This window comes from Diabrotica undecimpunctata, chromosome 5 (genome assembly GCF_040954645.1).
Source record: "Diabrotica undecimpunctata isolate CICGRU chromosome 5, icDiaUnde3, whole genome shotgun sequence".
Classification (NCBI taxonomy): domain Eukaryota; kingdom Metazoa; phylum Arthropoda; class Insecta; order Coleoptera; family Chrysomelidae; genus Diabrotica; species Diabrotica undecimpunctata.
Window position 1 is genome coordinate 16,915,362 of NC_092807.1, and position 21,528 is coordinate 16,936,889.

The window sequence follows — 21,528 nt, forward strand, 5'->3', positions numbered from 1 at the left end:
CTCGCACTAATGCCGCACCCTGTATACAAGTTACTTACCATATTGCCAATTATAGGCAAAATTAAAATACTGTCCAACGGAATGAAAATCCATCGCAGCTATCAGCAGTAGATATAAACCCATACAAAAGTCTGCAAATGCCAAATTACAGATCAAGAATCGGGCCACGTTCATTTCTGTTGGACTGAATAGAAAAACGACCATAACTGCCAGGTTTCCAAGCAATGCCAATACGACCACGCACCATACTGATATTCGCAACCACGACATTCCCATTATATCTTCGCATGGATTTAAAGCATCTGGTTCCGGTAGGCATTCCACTTCAGGTATCCTTAACAAAATCCAAATCTTAATCAAAATATCAATAAAACATACAATATTGGTAAAAAATGCATTATTACACTCTAAATATATACCTGAATACAATGTTTCCGCAATGAGTGCTTGCCACGGTATCATTAATTCTCGTAACATCCGAGTGGAAGAATCCATCTTCTTCGTCGTACTCGTCGTTCATTGTGTTAATAATTTTTCCTTCCTCCTGACCCAAAGCTTTGCCTTGTAAAGGGTGTATGGCTTCGTACAGCCGTGATCGGAGTAGATAATCTGAACTGGAGATATTCTCCGATTCGCTGAAAAATATAAATATTAAGATTAAAGAAATTAAGTTCAGATATATCGGAAGACAGTCTGTTACTAGGTTTACTGCCAATGTCCAGAAGTGTTTACTTTTTAGTGGAGGCAAAGTTGACAAAACTAGTATAGTAACATTGTACAAACGATTGGTTACCAGTACCGCAGTACTAGACATATTTTTCTTTATATCAAATTTACTCATAGAAGCTACAAAAGCTCTGTATAAAGAAAATAAAGTGTCCATTAAAATGGGAACAAGAATCATAGGAGACTTCACCACAACAAAAGGGCTCCTGCAGGGTTGTTCCACATCTCCAACCCTATTCAAAATATACTTAGAAAAAGCCTTGACTACATGGAAAAGAAAATGCGAAGGCATGGGAGTACCGGTACGGAACGAATACCTATATACGTTAAGCTTTGCAGACGATCAGGTAGTGATTGCACAAGACCAAGACGACCTCACCTACATGATGAAGAAACTACAAGAAGAATATACCAAGGCTGGCCTAGATATTAACCTCGCGAAAACAGAGTACCTATCTACAAGTGAAGAAGACATAGAAGATCTACAGATTGATGACAACGTAACAATCAAAGGAAAGGATAAATTCAAATACCTGGGGTTTATAATCACGTAAAAGGCAACAACAGAGGAAGAAATTACACAAAGATTAGGACAAACAAGAACAGCAATCCGACAACTTAACTCAGTATGGTGGGATAGACACCTAAATATGAAGACAAAAACGCAGATTTATAAAACATTAGTGCGAAGTATTATGACATATGGGGCTGAAAATTGGATCATAAACAAGAAAAACAGCAGTAAGATAGTAGCAACAGAGATGGAATGCCTGCGAAGATGCTGCAGAGTAACAAGAATGGATAGGAGAAGTAATGACGAAATAAAGCAAAGAACATCAATAGAAACAGACATACTAACATATATAGAACAAAAAAGATTAAAGTGGTATGGACATGTAAGAAGAACTAGCGACAGCAGATGGATAAAGAGAATAACCGAATAGAGCCCCATAGGAAGGAGGAAAAGAGGACGACCCCGAAAATTCTGGAGGAACGAAGTAGACGACGCCACGAGTAAGAGAGGCCTAAACGATGGAGAATGGAACAACAGAGAGAGATGGAAACGGTTGAGCGAGGGAAGGCAGTGAGTACTGTAGAATCCCTAAATATATATATATATATATATATATATATATATATATATATATAAAATTTACATACTTTCTTAAAAGTATTATTTTTTTTATATTTTTAATAATGTTACCATCTTTATCATACACGTCTTAAATTGGTTAATAAATGATTCACAGGTCTCTTGCTGAAAAATTATTTAAATGTTGAGAATAAAAAACCTCGTTTTGGATCGAAGCTGCTAATTGGAGTAAATAAGTATAATGAATATTAACTGTAAAAGTTGATCAATTATTAAATACAAAATACTGTATTTAACAAATGTAAAACCTCTTAGTCATAGTTTCATTTTAATTTTCGAACTTTTTACCTCTTCACTTACTGAGGTGTATAGGGCCATTCATTGCTGCTTGATCTTCTCCTTCTACGTAATATGTTGGCACCAGACTTTGTCAATTCACATATTTTCTTCAGGTTTTCGGCGAATTGAGCATGTTTACTGGGATTGTGTTGTTCTGGATATTGGAATGCACAGCAGTGAAAGGAATGTGTCAGCTTGGCTGTTTTTAAATTCTGAAAATGTTATAATATTTAAGAAAAAAGAATATTAGTTTTATAAATATCGAGTAGTTGAATAAATGTGTTGCGTTAACATAAGAATAGCATTGTCTTGTGATTTTTGTGAATCTGGTTGATGGATACGCGTTTGATTTTTGTGTATTTTAAGTTAATTCAAAATTTACATTTGTCGTTAAATCTCGCTATACATTATTTCCGACTTGGAAATATTCTGAAAAATACATGCTGGAGAAAAAAAGACAGCATTCATTGCTCAAAAAGTTTTTCCAAATATACGACGGTACAAAGTATACTCATTAAGGGGTACGCTTTGCATCGATACATTTTTTTTGTTGATGAACTAATTTATTAATTATAAGCAAATATGTCACATAATTAATAAGAGCTTTCTTAAAGCACATTTAGACTAATTGAATCAAAATTGTAAGGTTCAAGTGTAGTTAAAGAAATTCGATACCTACTGACCCCCAAATCGTAAATACTAGGAATAGTTTGCATCGTGTGTGTCGCTTCTATTTTTAAAGTTTCCAATTCTTGCAATCCTTCACTGGGCAGTCTTGTAATCGAAGTTTGGGATAAGTCTCTAAAAAATATAGACGAATAAGATGTTGTTTTTAAAGCAGTTTATGAAAATGGTAGAAAACAAGAAAAATTTTGTATAATATATTAATTAATTAATCTTCTTTTTAACAAACTGTTACGTTAATCCAAGTAATCTATTAAAAATATCAATTATTATATAAGTGAAAAACATCATATCGTCTGGTTCTGGACGAATAAAATTTAGTTATATAGATTTGAAGAAAAAAAACGGGTGCGGCAGTCCAGTGGGACTGCCGGTAGAAGTTATACTTCTATACACTCGTTCGTCGTTACAAATTTATATGAGAGTCAATCTGCACAATCATTACATTTGTAATGCTATAGGTAAGAGAGAGCAGAAAGAGAAAAATAATTAGGTATACAGGTATATGGTGCATCGTTTGCTGTATATAAACATTTGACCTGTAATAGGAGTATAGTAAGTAAATTAAGGATTGAATCAATATTTTAATGAAAATATATATTTTTATTTTCATATACGTACAAAAGGAGTTGAATACAAAAAAAAAATTTACACATACTCTGCAGTAAAATTCATTGTTAATTTTGTTATTAATATAAAAATACAATACAATACACTGCCACATAATTCAATATTATAATACAATACAAATTAAAATGCAATATTCATAAGTATTTAAAAATGACAATATACATAACTTACGCATATGTTTAATTTACCATGATAATAATATTAATAAAAAAATAATAATATTAATAAATATTAAATATGTTTACAAAAGGAACATTTTTATTCTCGAGAGAGAAAGAGAGAGAAAATATATCTTCTGTCTCTCTCTTACCTATATCATACATATATGTAATGATTTTGCCGATTCACTCAATATATACGAATACACACAAATTTCCAACGTCGAACGCGCGTATAGAAGTACAATCAAAACCGAAATAAGACCAACAACTCTGATTATGTTGTAAATTTTCATTTTATTTAAAAATTTAGCATTTTTGCGTATATTACATATATTTAATAAAAATAAGGTGGGGTTTTTAAATATTTCAGAAATAAAAAAGGGAATTCATATTGGGATTCGAACTCACATACACCAGCGTATGAACCAAACACGTAAAATATTTGCCAATTAGACATAACACAAACGTATTTCAAAATTGACAGTTCTCGGTCATACAGTGATTTATTGAGATTATTATTTTGAAATACAAAAGACTAAAATAATGATGAACATTTAATAAATAATACAAAACATATCACATAAATAATAATATTAATAAATATTATATTATGTATATGTATATATATATATATATATATATATATATATATTATACATATATATATATATATATATATATATATAATATTAATTATATATACAAAAGGAACATTTTTATTCTCGAGAGATGAAGAGAGAGAAAATATATCTTCTGTCTCTCTCTTACTCATTATCTTACATATGTAATGATTTCACCGATTCACTCCCGTACAAATTTCCAACGTGGAGCGCGCGTATAGAAGTATAACTTCAAAAAAGTATCATATTAAAAGGAATATATACAAAGGGATGATACAAAATATGTACAGAAGGGTCAATGTAAAAGACTGCAGCAGAAGGTTTTGAAAATATTTAAAACAGGTTGACTGCCACAAAAAATGTTTTAATTAAAAAGTCCATGGTGTCAAGTTGAAAAAAATGCATCTGGCAACCAACTGAAATACTTCCATTATTAATATTTCACCAATTTCATTTATTAGTCCCAATTTTTGAAAAAATATGTCAGCGGTCGAATACGACCGCCAGGGCGTAGGCGACATACTTATTCCCGTGGTACCAGCGGTCGGTCGGGCGGTCGTTCTGTTCATGATGAGACTTGTCGAGTATTATTCTGCTGAGTGGTTGTTTTGACCAATATTTTATCAGTAAAGGTTTGATTGTTAGTAAGACAAGTAAGTTGATTGTACTCGCGTTATTTTTATGGCTCCTCTACACATCGGCAGACGCGTCCGCGGACGACATCTACGTATGAATTGTACGAATAAGGAGTTCGCCTTAGCGAACTTTGCTGGCTCGATGGAAAATTTTTTCTTACCGCACAAAGCTTCTGAGGTACTCCTTAGCTACGAAGGACCAGCTGGGGAATCCAGCACCTGAAAGGTTGTTTCCTTGATAAGGGATAGGGGTAAACATTAAATTGGTAAAGCCTTAAATAAGATTAGTCAAATGTATCTTTATTAAAAGGAAAAAAAGCCTTTAGAACTGTAAAAAATAGCATGTATCAATGTAGAAATTGTCAGTAGTAATATCCCTAGGACATTGATAACAGACGAGATAATTTCATGACAATCGAAAGCTCGTTCGAGCTTTCAACAACGAGCTTGAGAAATTTGTCATGAAATTATGAGGCATTCATCAATGTCCGAGGGATATTCGGCGGATAATTTTTCGAAAAAAAAATCATAACTCAACATAACGAAACATTTATTTATTAAAAGTACAGTTAGTGAAAGTACAATTATTAAAATTTAAGTTAACATTAGATTCGTTGCTGTTCTCTACTATAATTTTTTCTTTGATTAGCGCATTTATATTTTGAACATTCTCATTGCCGAAACCTGACATTTTATGAAGTTGTCAAACTCGATCGTGTTGTCATAGGGATTGAAAATTGCACTGATTGCAATTATCAGTCTAATGTTGACATGATTGGGTGAAATTGTTCCACATGACACAAAATGACGAAATTTGAATGGTTGTTAGAACAGTCGAAAAATTATCAATATAAGTTTATTGTTTATAGATAACAGTAAGTGTTTATGCGATATTCAAACCGTTGTTGGATCGGAAAATAGTTTAGGTATGCACTCGCGGCACGTTATGGCAACACCGCGACTTAAAACAATTGAGAAGTTGAAAGTATAAGTTTGTTACTTACAATAAGAACAGCATCTAATTCTTTTTATCACATTCACTTATTGCCAACAATACTGGCCACAAAACTAGATAATAGGGAAATAGTGTATTAAGAAATGGAATGGCTGGTCGCAAGCTCTTGCTTGTCCGACCTTTTCTTACAAAGATTGCTTGGCAACTATATTTTTGGGGAACTTGTTGGTTGTTAATAGTTCAGGGCCGAGAATGGACTGGTTTTTAGGGACTAAAATGAATTTAAATGAAAATAAAAGTTTTTATAATGTACAGATTTATGGTAAAGGTTATAGCGGGATAAGATGGTCAAAATTGCACCATGCTCGATTCAGTTTTGGGTCTGGCTATTCGAAAGGACATAATTAAAAACTCACTCAGTTAAATTTTCAAGTCCCTAGGTGTCTCTAGGGGTTCGCTATGGGCAAAAATGTATTTAAACAAAAAAAAATTTTTTTAGACGCTGTATTGCTGCAAAAAATCTGAAAAAATTCATGAAAGCGTATTTTATTAATACAAAACTGCTTGATTTTTTTCAGATTTTTAGCTTGAAAATTGAGCCCAGGAAAAATATTTGAAAATTTTAGTGATATTTTAGGTTATGTCGAAAATTTTTGGCCAACTCTAAAATAATGTTTTTTTATGGGTTTTTTCCCGTTCTTTCGAATGGCATAGGTATTATTAACATTTTCAACGTGGAAAATGCCTAAAAATCGAAAAAACTGCTTTTTTTGGCAAGTTTTTGACTCATAACCTCAACAACATACACATAAATTAATGATAATTCATATTTTTATATGTATTATTATGTTTGCAATCAAAATAAGCTATTAAAACTATTATTTTTTTTCCTACAGCATACTCCAAAAACCGAAAAACCCCGTATTTTCGGCGTTGTTTTTAAGCTTTCGCTATATAACCTCTAAATTCAGTGTCTAAATGAATGATAATTTACATTTTGACATGTGTCTTTCCCTCTACAATCAAAATCAGCTATTCAAAGCATTAGTTTTATCTCACAACATTCTCAAAAACCGAAAAACCACGTTTTCTCCATGTTTTTACTACATAACCTCAAAAGACTCTGAAAAATGGACCATATTTTCGATATCTATTAATTAATTTTTACAGCTGATCGTACGCAGGAAAACAAAATATTTTTTTTAGAGGGAAAGAAAATTCATATTTATATTTACTAATTAACAATCTATATTTACAATATTCTATTTAATCTAGATACATTGAATGACAGAATAATTACATTTTATTAATCTTTCTCGCTATCCTCGTCGATTAACGGATCAATCTCCGTTTCACCAAATATTTCTGAAAGAAGTTTAGCTGGTCTAATAATGTCCGATTTGTACCTAGCATTGCTTAAATAATATATAATAGCAACAACATGTGAGCAGGATCCAACAGTTCTCAATTCATTAGCACAATCGCACGAGTGACGTAAAATTGCATTGTAGCCAATAGATTCTCGCTTATACTCAATGTAACATTTATAAATTTTTTTTGATATGTCTGGATTGTATCAAAACCTTAATAATATTCGGTTTCATTCGGATGTATTCTAAATTAATTTCGTTTCTATCGTTCAATATCTCAACAATAACAATAACGTAGCTAGGTAACATACAGCTTGACCTAACTGCTACGTACCCGAAAAAAATATTTTGAGGTCTCTCTCTGCCATCTCTGGAAAATCGAGAATTTCTCGCGATGTTATCTTAGTTGTCATCGTACTTCGTCTAGACCGCCTTTCTGTTTCAGCCTCTTTAGCCAATTTGTTATCCACTTTACTGGAATTCAACATTCTCTGTATTATTAATTTTTTTTAATCTTCATCTTCTTCTTCATCGCTCTTCTTCTTCTTCTTCTTCTTAGCCTTCTGTCGTCCATGTTTGGACATAGGCCTCTCCCAACTCCTTTTATCGGTCTCTATCCTGAGCAACATATTTCCAATTTGTTCCGGCTATTCTTTTAATGTCATCAACCCATTTCATCTGTGGTCTTCCTCTTGGTCGTTTACTTTTGTAAGGTCTCCTTCTTCATCGCTATACAATCTTTTTCCATAACGGTTATTAAGGAAACATGCAATTCTGCAATATGCTCCAGCTTTTGGTAACAATTTATTTTCCAATTGTTGATGGAGGAGCTTATATTTTTTTCCAAGAATGCCGTGGACAGCTTCTACTACTCATCTTAGTTTCGTAACGTAACGAGATTTATTAGCTTCAGCTATGGATAAACTTGGTCTTTTTCCTTTTAATGCAGGCATCAGAACCTTGAAGCCAAGATCTTCTAAATAGGATACGACGTCTCTAAAGCCCCTATCTACAATACAAACATCACCTTTTTTCATAAGTGACCTTATTCCATTTGGATCTTCCTTAACCTTCTTCATGATGCTTGCATTATTTTCTGTAGCTAAGAATGGACCGGGTAGATCTACAACAAACCCGTCTGTTGTGTAGATGGTAAACGGCTTGCACAATGAGAAAACGGGGTTTTTCGGTTTTTGAGAATGTTGTGAGATAAAACTAATGATTTGAATAGCTGATTTTGATTGTAGAGGGAAAGATACATGTGAAAATGTAAATTACCATTCATTTAGACACTGACTTTAGAGGATATATAGCGAAAGCTTAAAAACAACGCCGAAAAAAAGGGGTTTTTCGGTTTTTGGAGCATGCTGTAGGAAAAAAATAATAGTTTTAATAGCTTATTTCGATTGTAAATGTAAGAATACATATAAAAATATGAATTACCATTAATTTATGTGTATGTTGCCGAGGTTATGAGTCAAATACTTCAGAAAATTGCCAAAAAAAGCAGTTTTTTCGCTTTTTAGGCATTTTCCATGTTGAAAATGATAATAATACCTATGCCATTCGAAAGAACGGAAAAAAACACATAAAGAAACATTGTTTTAAAGTTGGCCAAAAATTTCCAACATAACCTAAAATATCACTGAAAATTTCAAAAATTTTTCCTGAACTCAATTTTTAAGCTAAAAATTTGAAAAAAATCAGACAGTTTTGTATTATTAAAATACGCTTTCATGAATTTTTCAGATTTTTTGCAGCAATACAGCGTCTAAAAAATTTTTTTTTGTTTAAATACGTTTTTGCCCATAGCGAACCCCCAGAGGCACGTAGGGACTTGAAAATTTAACTGAGTGAGTTTTTAATTATGTCCTTTCGAATAGCTAGACCCAAAACTGAATCGAGCATGGTGCAATTTTGACCATCTTATCCCGCTATAGCCTTTGTACATGCATCTGGAGATGTGTAGATGGGGTAATTTGATCATCTGTTGTTTATATATCACGTCCGCGCATGCGTTTGCAAAATATCCGATAGTTGTCGGTTTTTTTAGCACAGATCAAAAGGGGTTTCGGTGCGGACGTTCGACGCGTTTCCACACATCAGACCTTTGACTTCTTCTTTTCCATCTTTTTTAATGATTCTGTTCCTGTTCTGTTACACTCAAGTAGTTGTTGAACGTTCTAAATAGTCATATAGCTGCGGCAGCTATGGTCTCAACATCAACATCCATTTTTTTAATTCTCGCGTATATATTGCGTCTCCCGGGAATTAACACAGACTGATGTGTCCAGATGTGTGGTCAGCTTGTGATGATACATATGCAGATGCGTCCGCAGACGCGTCTGTCGATGTGTAGTGGAGGCATTAGAGTTAGATAATAATAGTAAAAACAATTATTATTTCTTGAAATAAAATGGGAAGTCGCGGTAAAATGATGGTTGGTATGATTTTGGAAAGCAATGAACGTTCAGGTAAGATATAATTTTCATATTTTAATATCATATGTTCATATCATATTTTCAGATGTAAATAATTGCATAGGATTACTGTTTGAAGTACGTACCTACACAAGCAAGATAATATTCTGAAAAATACACTTTTATTTATTAGTAGAATAGAATAGAAATATGCTTTATTGTCATTGAAAGATATATAGATATCAAAAGATTTATGGGCAAAGTTTACAAAGAGTAAAAAAAAACAATAACTACATAATACAATTTACTAAAATTATACAAATCGTCAATATAAATAAAAAATAATGACAAAACCAATCTATTTTCGGTTTCACGGTTACAAAAATTTTGTTTTTTTTTAGATGACGAACCTAATGATTTTTCCTTTGATTCTGACCTAGACCCTCTATTCTTACCGTCCAGCGATGAAGAAATTGCATAATATAGCTCCGATGGGTCAGAAGCGGAAGAAGAAATAAATTTGAAAAAAAAAACGTAGAAAGCTAAACACTCTTGTTGCAAAAAGTAATAAGACATGCTGTTCTAAGTCACTTTCCAGCCGGGATAACATTCCCAAAGAAATACACTCTTTGGGTAAAAATTCAAAAAATATTGTTCAACTACAGCCTTTGGAATCGAACAGTGCTATTTCCTCGGAAGAATTAGATGACTTTTTTCCAGTTACAATCGATCAACAAAACCAACAAAACATATTATCATCTGAGCAAAATGAAGATCACCAAAGCCAGGAAAATTCTGCTGATGGATACGAACAACTTTCATGGAAAAAAACCTATTGGCAATCACAAGATTTTCAACTATTCTGCGGAAACTGGATTACAGGCAAATTACGCTGCAGCTCTTTTACAAAATTTGTCCCCCTATAATTGCTTTCGAATTTTCGTGGACGATAAAGTTATAGATGAGATGGTTAATCAAGCTAACTTGTATGCCACCCAGATTTTGTGCGATACTGATGATATCAGTAACGAATCTAGACTACATCGATGGGTTCCAACCAGCAGAAAAGAATTGATACAATTTATTGGCCTTGTGGGTTATATGGGACTTTTGACGCTGCCTTCTATTGACAAATACTGGAGAATTGACAATTTCTACAAAAATTGTATGGTTCCGAAAATTATGCCTAGAAACCGATTTCAGCTCCGATTTCTAAGAATGTGGCACTTATCGTATAATACCACGTGTCCTGATAGTGACTGCTTGCACAAAGTCAAACCATTGCTAGATAAACTTATTAAAAACTTTCAAGCAGTTTATACACCAAGGCTTTCCAAGGTCAGCTAGTAATGAAGCAGTATATACCGCAAAAGACGCATAAGTATGGAGTTAAGCTTTTTAAGCTTTGTAGTGACAATGGCTACACGTGGAATATAAGGATTTATGCAGGTAAGGAGAAAAATGAAGGCAACGCTTCTGTACCAACAAATGTAGTGATTAACCTATCAGAACGCCTTTTGAATTCAGGACGTACAATAGTAGCTGATAACTGCTATACAAGCCTAGACATTAGCCTAGCTAACATTTTACTTGACAAGGAAACTCACTATATTAGGACGCTAAGGGCAAATCGTCGTGAAAACCCAAAAGAAGTAATAAATAAAATATTAAAAAAAGGGGAAACGTTTGGGTTGGAAAACGAGAGGCATCTGCTTTTTGAAGTGGAAGGTTAAAAGAGATGTCTTGTTACTATCTACTAAACATACTACCGAAACTCGAGCAATTCAGCGACGAAGTGGTGTTGTTTATAAAGCTTTATGTTGCTCATAGCCCCTATGGAATACAATGAGGCAACGTCCTCAATTGACCAGTCAGACCAGATGGCAAGTTATAATTCATCTCTACGAAAGTCACTGAAATAGTACTTACAGAGAGCTCGCTGTGGAATTTTTTTGTTGGAACATCACTCGTAAATTCTCACATTATTTTCAACCAACTTTGATAAAAAGATGAAAATAACTAAATTTAGAGAGCGTGTAATAAAGTCGCTCTTAACTTTTGAATACAACATTGAGTCACAGAATGATTTCGAAAGGGAACAACAACAAATACGAACTACAAGGAGATCGATGCAAACTCATACTTTTGTGAAAACCGAAGGACCATATGATAAAATGAAGAAATACTGTAAAGGTTGTTATAAATAGAAGATTCGGGGAAACATAACAAAAAATCGGGTCAAAAAAGTAGTAACTTACTGTGACACTTGTGAAAGTCAACCACACCTTTGTCTAGATTATTTCACAAACACTCCAAATAACAGATAATTTTTAATTTCTTTCATGTTCTTATTTAACTTTTGTACGTCTTTTAGTTTGTAATGGATATTTTTTACAGTTTTATATTTTTTACTCGAATTAAAGATTTGTTAAAATTTCGATATCATTTTAGTCTCCCCTATTCAGCCAAAATGAAAACTGATATGTACATGCGACGACTGTATGCCACGGCGGTGGTCGAATACTGCAATAACTCCGCTTCTCTACACGACCTTTGGCAAAACAGGAACTATATCACAGACCGTATCAAATCGGTCGTATACGACCGCTGTGGCATTATTGAACTGTTGGTTAGTTGGTTGTATACGACCGCCTGGCAGTCAACCTGTTATGAATTAATTTTTACAATATTTAGAAATCTTTATATACTTACAATAGCTGTAGGCTAGCAAGACCACTAAAAGCTTTTGTACCTAATGTTCTTAGTTGAAAGTTAGAGTGCATTTGCCTAAAAAATAATAACAGATAATTAATATACAGATATGTTTGATCTTGCAAATAATGTGGACACTAACAAACAAAAACAAAATGAAATAATGGAATATTCGTAAACAGTGTAAAATTATATTTTATTTTGTTTGAACCATTGACTGAAAAAACAAAATTATAAAGGATTTTTAAGGTCAGATAGCTCGCAAACGTTAAAGTGTCTGATAATCACGCAGAAAGCCCGGATTGGGTAGGTACTTTTTTTTCAGCACTACGTAGAGAATCTGCAAACAGACGCCGGAGGTAAACATTTCCGACAGTGCTGGTTTCCTAAAATAAAAAAATAATAATAAAAGAAGAAAAAAAGAAAAGAAAAGAAAAAACCGGATTCGGTATTATTCTTTTAGTATTGGCAACCAAAGCCTGCTAGATTCTGCTGATGGGTTTGCTACACATTTTTCTTCATTAAGTAGTATGATTCTTTCCTATTATTTTGCTTTTTGTTTTCTTTATCTTGCGTCTTAACTCTTGCCATCTTTCGTTTACGTTTTTAGGTTTACTCATAAGATTGAAAGATCCTTATATTGTGAGATCTTTATATAGAACTGGAGCATTGCGGGAACTCCTTGACATCCTGGATAAATATAACATAGACATCATAGCGCTTCAAGAACTTAGGTGGTTGGGAAAAAATATACGAGAAAAAGAAATATACAATGTACTATAGCTGCCACCCAACAGAGCACAAACTTGGAACAGGATTCATAGTCAGCAGCAGAGTAAAGCACCTAGTAATAGACTTCGAAGCCATAAGCGACAGAATATGCAAAATAAGAATTAGGGAAAAATTTTTCAAATATTCAGTAATTAATGCACATGCACCCACAGAAGATAAGCTAGACGAAGAAAAGGATGAATTTTACGAAAAACTAGAAGAAATAATACAGAACTGCCCTAGAGATGATATAAAAATAAAACTTGGAGATTTCAACGCCAAAATAAGAAAAGAAAACGATTACCTACCCATCATTGGAAAATATAGCCTTCATAACGAATCGAACAACAATGGAACACGCTTAATACACCTTGTGGCCTCAATGAATATGGTGATAGCCAGCACATGCTTTAAGCGTAAAAATATACACAAAGGCACTTAGCTTAGCCCAGACGGTAACACAATCAATCAAATTGACCATGTTGTTGTGGACGCAAGACATTACAGCGATGTTATGAATGAACGTACCAGACGTGGAGCCAACATTGACTCCAATCACTACCTGGTCCAGGCCAAACTAAGGGCACGAATCTCTAACGCAAAAAAGCTCTCTAACGTAAAGGAAGCAAAGAAGATAAATTCGAGGTGGACAGACTAGGAAACCCTGAGATAGTTAGAAAATTTGAACACAAACGAAAAGAAAAACTAGAAGACCAAATGAGTAGTACTGTTGAAAACATAGAGACTGAGAAATAATTTCATTCCTGGATGAAATCTCGAGGGGATCACGTGGTGAAGTTGATTGGTGAAGTTGAGGTTAACGCCAAATGAGAATAAAAAAGAAAATTTAGTACATATTTTCGGTTCAACTGATTTATAAAAAGAATGTTTCAATATTCGTACTTACAGTTCTGCTATTTGAGAGCCATTAAAAGCATAATCGTCTACTGCTTCTAAAGGATTAAAATTAATTGTCCTAAAACAAAGTAAAATAGCAATAAATTATCCAATTATCATTATATAATATATATATATATATATATATATATATATATATATATATATATATAATTAGTAACAGTTTTTAATTATTAGAAAAATTAAACATATAAATGACAGTGTGTTTTGTTGACAGAAGAGATTTTTAAAGTAATACGAAAAAAATACCGTTGTTCTTAAAGAAAATGCCTGTGGAATAATTGCTTTTATATGTGATCAGCACGTCTTTATTTACGTCTTTTAAATTCTTCTTTTTATGTAGACATGACTCTGTCTGTTTTTCAATGTGCCTCCAGTAAGTTGTCGTTCCATCGTTTTCGTTGCCTTCCTACTGATCGTCTTCCTATTAGGGAATCGTCTCTTGCCGTCTTTACTACTCTATTTGTTGGTATTCGGCTTATATGATCGTTTCATTCTACTCTTCTATTTCTTACCCAGTTCTTGATGTTCTCCACCTTGCATCTACGTCGTATATCTGTACTTATAGCTCTGCCCCATAGTGTCTTGCCATACAATTTTCCAAGTGTTTTCATCTCTGCTGTTGCTAACATCCTTTTTGTCCTCTCTGGAGGACAGGTCGTGTTTGTCATGTCGTGTTTCTGCTGCATATGTCATTATTGGTCTGACGACTGTTTTGTAAATTCTGCCTTTCATTTTTTTCCCAATATTTTTATTCCTCCATATTGTTTCATTCAGGCCGCCTGCGGCTCTGTTTGCTCTATTCAGTTGATCTTTCACTTCAGTTTCGAGCTTTCCGTAGCGAGATAATATGATGCCTAGATATTTAAACTCCATCAGTTGTTCTATTATCTGACCTTCCAACTCCAATTTACATCTTAGTAAATTTGCTGTTGTAACCATGCATTTTGTCTTTTTGATGAAATTAACATGTTAAATTTTCTGGCAGTTATATTAAATTGGTGCAGTATACGTTGTAAATCGTCTTCACTTTGAGAAAGTAGTATTACGTCGTTTGCATAGCAGATTATTTTAAGTTGATTTCCTCCCATTTGCTATCCTTTTTAATTTCTTACTTTTTTTATTATTTCATCATAATTAGGTTGAACAATAGAGGACTCAGGAAATTTTCCTGTCTTATCCCATTGCCAGCTTCAATATGGTCAGTTAGTTCTTCTTCCACTTTTACTTTTATATTGTGTTATTTTGCTAGATATTTTCGATCGTTTAAATTATTCCTACAGGTATCTCTCATGCATACAATAAGTGGATAACGTCCTTTAATTTGACCCAGTCAAATGCCTTCTTAAGGTCCACGAAACATAGATATGCCGGTTTGTTGTATTCTAATGATTTCTCTTGCACTTGCTTCATTATAAATATAGCGTGGGTGCATGATCTTCCCGACCTAAAACCATGTTGTTCTTCAGCTAGTGTTATAGTTCTGAAGCTATTTTTTTGTTTGTATTTTGAGAACGATTTCCGAAGTGGAAATTGAAACGTCAATAAACGTACTTTAACCTTTAATTGTGGCTTACTCCCATTTAAATAGTAATTGCTAGTGTTATAATTTCATTCAGTTTATTTGTTATCACTTTGGTTGTCAATTTTAGTGTTGTGTTTAATAAATTAATTCCTCTGTAATTTTTCGGGTCCAACTTGTCTCCCTTTTTGAAGAGAGGTATTAGGATTCTTGATCTCTATTCTTGAGGAATTTTGTTTTGTTGTATTATTTTTTGGATTAATTTTAATAGTTGTTTGATCTGGTCTTCCGTACTTTAGGAATTCGGTATTCTCTCCTGGTCATTTTCTATTTTTTAATTTCCTTAATGCTTCCTTTACCTCTTCCTGCTCAATATGTATTTCTTCCTTTGTCGTCACCTCTGGTTGTCCTCGAGCGCGACTAGTACGCACTCCGATGCGCATCGCCCCGCCTCGAATTTTCCTCTTGGCTCTTGACCTGGAAATCCCTATTTATCGCTCGAACAGCACATATAAATATTGGCGATTTTCAGGTCAGCCAAGTCAGTCCCTCACGGGCTCTCCGAGAGCTTAGTGCTCTTGGGGATCTGCTCCTGTTTTATTTTCCATACTCTGTGGCTGAGAGTTATTTGTCAACGTTAATTTGGTGTTATTATTTCGACAATCCTTTGTCATGTAAGAAAATATCTTGTCTTTCTTAAGACAAGCCATCGGAAGAAGACTACAACCTGATGTTTCATCTTCGACAAGGAATTTGTTGTGTAGACCCTTATTTACCTCCCCGAGGTGTCATGGTGTTGGTGGTTTATTATCGTCACCTTTAGCAAATAGGGATTGAAAGTAGGCTACCCATGTTTCCTTCTGAATGTGTTTCGTTTTTATTAGTTCGTTCATCTCTTTTCTTTGTCCTCTGGAAATTTTCCATATTTCTTTTTGTGTTCCGTAGAAGTCGTGTTCCATCTGTTTTGAGAAGCTCTGTCAGTGTTCCTTTTTTATTTGTCTAACTAAAGTATTCGTTTCATTTCTGATTCGTTTATAGTGGTTGTATGCCTGTTGTACTCTGTATTGTAAAAAGGCTTTCTTCACATTTTAACTTCCTCTCTAAACCGGATGGGCGTTTCATGGCGTTTTCTTTTTTGATATCTTAGTGTTCGTTACTTTCCTCTCTCAAAGTGATTCTGTTGCTGCGTTAATTATGTTATTTTTTCCGAGCTTTCCTCGATGTTATCGTTTTCTAATATTTCATTCCCAGTGATCTTCTCTGATATTCTTTTTCTGTACAAGTATTCAGACAGTACTTCGAACGGCATATAACCAATGCTTGTTTGATAAGTTACATTAAAGAACTTTTGCAACTAATAAGTGATATGCTTTGAGAGCCGCTGCAGTTTATGGTTTATTTGTCTAATACTGTGACTAAGAAAACCTCACCAAAAAGACTCTAAGAGACCATGCCTTCAAATCGCTCGTGCAGGATGTCCAATGTGGCATGAGCTGTGTCGTGTTAAAAAAAATAAGTTGGTAATTATACTTTGATCAAAAAATCATTTCTTTTTACTTGAACTTTGATTTAAAATAGATCCCAATTTGAAACTTAATACAACAGATTTTTTTTTGTTTTGACTAAGCTACTAATTTAGGAATATTTTATTGTATATCGTATATAAGATTTTATATGTTCTTATTTTATTTATAACTAACTTAAAACTATTTGTAATTGATTTGGGTATTTTTTTAACAGATTTAAGTTTTTTAGAAATAGTTTTTAACGGCTTTTGATTAGCAAAAGTGCGTTTCCTACGGCGAGTTCGAAGATTCACGACCCGGTATAATTAATATATGAATTTATGTTTATTTATACAACCTTTTTTTAGGGATTTATACAACACAATTAGATTTATACTCGATAGCTACTGTCAAAATATGTTAACTAAAAAAAGCCGGTAGCCGTTGACAACGGTTTCTAATCTGAGTTTTTTTTATAAATATGTGGTATTCTTTCCACAGTAACATTTATATATTATTAAATTGATTAAGATTAATAACATTTAAATGATCATAAAACTTACACTTGTTGTGCTTTCACCTTGATTGAATTTGCTTGAAGATGTTGAATATTATTATGGTCCAGATCCCTAAAAGGATTATATTTATGATTATAAAGTTTATATATAGATATATACAGGGTGAATTTTTAGTGCAACATCGGTCGATAAATCCACTATCGCACTAAAAACTCACCCTGTATATATATATATATATATATATATATATATATATATATATATATATATATCGTCATGCAACCTCTTCTGGACATAGGTCTCTCCCATTTTTCGCCACTCTTCACGGTTCTGTGCTTCTGTATATATATATATATATATATATATATATATATATATATATATATATATATATATATATATATATATATATATATATATATATATATATATATATAGTAGCTTGTTTATAAAAATTAAGAAACATAATTAGCTTCATTTTAAACTCAAATGAAGACTTTCGGAGTGATTCTGAATTTATTTTTAAAGAAGGATGATAGAGCTGTTAGTAGATAAGCCGCTGGAATAGACGTTTTATATAAAACGCGACATTAGCGATTGTAGCACAGTCCACCGAAGAGACTCCGAGTACAGACTGGAAAAAATTTTATATTTGGTAAAAAAGATACAAGACGTTATACCACAGGGGCTTAGGCATGCGGCATCCAACCTGTTAACATGCAAGACTAGGTCATACCAAAGATAATAAGAGTCTAACATTGCCAAAGGGGGCCTAATACTTAATTTAAAGAGGGATATGTTTTTAATAGAGTTTTTAGAGAAAGACAATAGATTGTATATAGTAAGTAAAGGTACATATACATGGTGGTCCTTAAGTAATTGTACAAACAGAAACCGTAGATTCTACACTTTAAAATATTACGATTTAAGCCAACTTGCTTCAATAAAATTGATATTAAGAAAGATACAGGGTGTTAAAGTAGAAATTTAAAATTTTATTTTTTGCTATAACTTTTACGTTCGTAAATATTTTTGGACATAAATTTACAATTAAATGCATTTGAGTAGGATAAATTATAATTTTATACATACTTTAATGTAACTGATAGAGGGCGCCACATATGCCACATGTATAGCATAAATTTGCGCTTAACCTTTTTGCACTTTAAGTTAGCTCTATTTGTGTTAAAAAATATTAAAGATACATTATTTTTACAAAGAAAATGTATACTTATTAGTAACCTGAAAATTTAACCGTTTTCGAGATAATCGCATTTTGTAAGTCAGCTGCATAATAATTATTAGTTTAATATTTGTGCGGTAAAGCACTGAATACCTGTAGATAAGCATAATTCATAGTTTATTATCATTAAAACAACTCAAAGATGATAATATAACATCACGAAATGCTTTGTTATGGGTGATAAAGGTCTTATTGGAGAAATGATTCCTCATCTTCTTCTTTAGGTGCCGTGTCCGTATTCAGACGTTGGCCGTCATCATGTTTACAATTTCCCTTTTCTATCGCTTCTTAAATTTCTATAATGGCGTTGTATTACTTTTTCTCTATTGTAAAATGCTGAAAACCCAAAATATGTAGTTTATGCAAGATGGTGCACCACCACATTCTAGAGAGAAGGCAGTTAGAACATACTTAAATACAACTTTTCTGAACGTTGGATTGGTCGTGGTAGTCATATTCCTTGGCAATGTGGTGAGATATTGATATAATTATTTAATTCATAAAAAATCTGAAAAGAAGACTTATTATTCATTACGTAAATTGTTTACCCATTTGTATTAGGACAAATAAAAACTAGAGCACAGGTATTGAATAACACATATGTGTCTTGTTTCATAATACTTTTGCTACAAATCTAGCGTTAAAGACTCAGCATTTTTACAAAAACATCATTGTCGGCCTAATAACCGATATTGTCGTCGATAGGTTATTCCGTGTGTATATAAGTAACCAATAAACGAGATACATTACAGTTTAACACATTATTTAACCTCTGCGACAACTAAGATGTAGTTCCATAATATACCATAAGATTTGGATATGTATCCAAAAGAATATATTCATCCATTATACATTATAGCCACCACGTAGCCCAGAATTTATTCCGCTTGACTTTGGTGTATAGGGAGCATTAAAACAACGTGTCTATAAGAATCCCAGACACATTCGCAACCAACTATGGGAAGAAATAAATACTGAAGCAGTTTCTTTAGAACCTATGATGCTATTCAATATGAGACGATCTTTTATGGAATATATTGACAAATGAATTAAAGAAAATGGTGGACATATCGAACACTTACTTTGACAAAAAGTTATGTTATTTAGTTTAGCTATTTCTGAATTTGGTTTGTAAACAAAACGTTTTGATTATGACTTTAATTTAACATAAAACGTAAAATGTTTGATGTAAACTCCTATTATTCTATTATTTTGTCAAATCCTATTATTAATTATCCTGCTGATATATTTATTTTATTTAATATTTCGGTAACTCTTAACTTTAGTTAAAGGTACTTTATACCAAAATTCAGAAGCATTAATGTTTTTGTCTATTTTTTCTTCGTTGCCTGGAGTAATTGCCTTAAATCAGAATTATGCAGCTGATTTGTAAAATGCGATTATCTCGAAAACCGTTGAGTTTTGAAGTTATTAACAGGTATATCTTTTTTTGTTAAAATAATGTATCTTTAATATTTTTTGTCCCAAATTCAGGTAACTTAAAGAGCAAAAAAGTTAGGTTCAAATTTATACCACATATGTGGCATATGTGGCGCCCTCTATCAGTTACATCAAAGTGTGCATCAAATTATAATTTCTCATATTTAAAAGTGGCCAGTTCTAAAATTTTGTACATAAATGTTTACAAACATGAAAGTTATAGCGAAGAATAAAATTTTAAATTTGCACTTTAACACCCTGTATCTTTCTTAATATCAACATTTTATTATAGCAAGTTGGCTTAAATCGTAATATTTTAAAGTGTAGAATCTACTGTTTCTTTTTGTACAATTACTTAATGACCACCCTGTATATAAGTAAAGGTACATAATTAGTTTAATAAATGATTCTTGGCATTACCTTGTTTAAATATGAAATAAAAATATAACTACATATACTTAACTTGTGAGTTATAGTTTATACGTACAAAATAACATTCTTAATTGTTTAAATAAATATAAAAAAACACTAAAACTTACAAAAGAAATAACGTGTTGTTTATCGAAAGATCGTATAGGTCAGGAATTTCTGTTAGTCTCGTCCACACTATCCTTCTAAAAATATAATAATCATTTAGATGAAATATAGATAAACAAGTGTTTAACTACTAGTTGAAAAAAAAAAGGAATCGAAAGCTCAACTCACTCACAAAACTCATGAAAAATTACTTACAATGAATAAAAAGTATGTGATGTAATTCCTTTCAGTACTCCATGTAGAAACATTATCTGAGGTGCATTAGAAATGTACCTAAAAATTGTATATTTTGAATTAAAAAACTTCTGTTGTAAGTAGTATATTTAATGAAAAAATTAAATTAAAAATTCCAAATGGATTAAAAAGTTCATAACATTTAGACCTTATCAGTGCATCTTCAGTGAACTTTTGGGTGATCCACTTTGGGTGTTCCACCTAGCAGTGGTTAGGTAAAACATACTTGAAAGTATTAAATTATATGGCAATGTGCCGACGGAAAACATATAGTCAAAGATGTTACAGTCTTAAATCAATTTTCGGTTGCAAGCGATCATAGAATGGTCCGAGCAACTGTAGAAATCAATATTAAGCAAGAAAGACTGAAGATGATAAAAAGTAAAAAAATTCAAACCTTGGATACGCCCAACGAATGAACTTGACTTTGAAAAATATATCACCAGTAACTTACTCAGAAATACAACAAGAGAAGACGTAAATAACGTAAATAAA

At 32.6% G+C, this 21,528-nt stretch overlaps 1 protein-coding gene across 1 annotated transcript in view; it reads right to left on the bottom strand.

Moving 5' to 3' along the window:
* Window positions 1-21,528, bottom strand: part of LOC140441120 (lutropin-choriogonadotropic hormone receptor-like) — a 127,871-nt gene that overhangs the window by 15,050 nt on the left and 91,293 nt on the right. The window contains exons 4-12 of the mRNA XM_072531574.1: window positions 20,995-21,072; window positions 20,802-20,876; window positions 17,625-17,690; window positions 14,024-14,092; window positions 12,346-12,420; window positions 2,842-2,959; window positions 2,180-2,370; window positions 420-635; window positions 39-334 (exon numbers count right to left, since the gene is read on the bottom strand). Of these exons, the coding sequence (XP_072387675.1) occupies window positions 39-334; window positions 420-635; window positions 2,180-2,370; window positions 2,842-2,959; window positions 12,346-12,420; window positions 14,024-14,092; window positions 17,625-17,690; window positions 20,802-20,876; window positions 20,995-21,072 (1,184 nt within the window). The remainder of the gene's footprint in view (window positions 1-38; window positions 335-419; window positions 636-2,179; window positions 2,371-2,841; window positions 2,960-12,345; window positions 12,421-14,023; window positions 14,093-17,624; window positions 17,691-20,801; window positions 20,877-20,994; window positions 21,073-21,528) is intronic.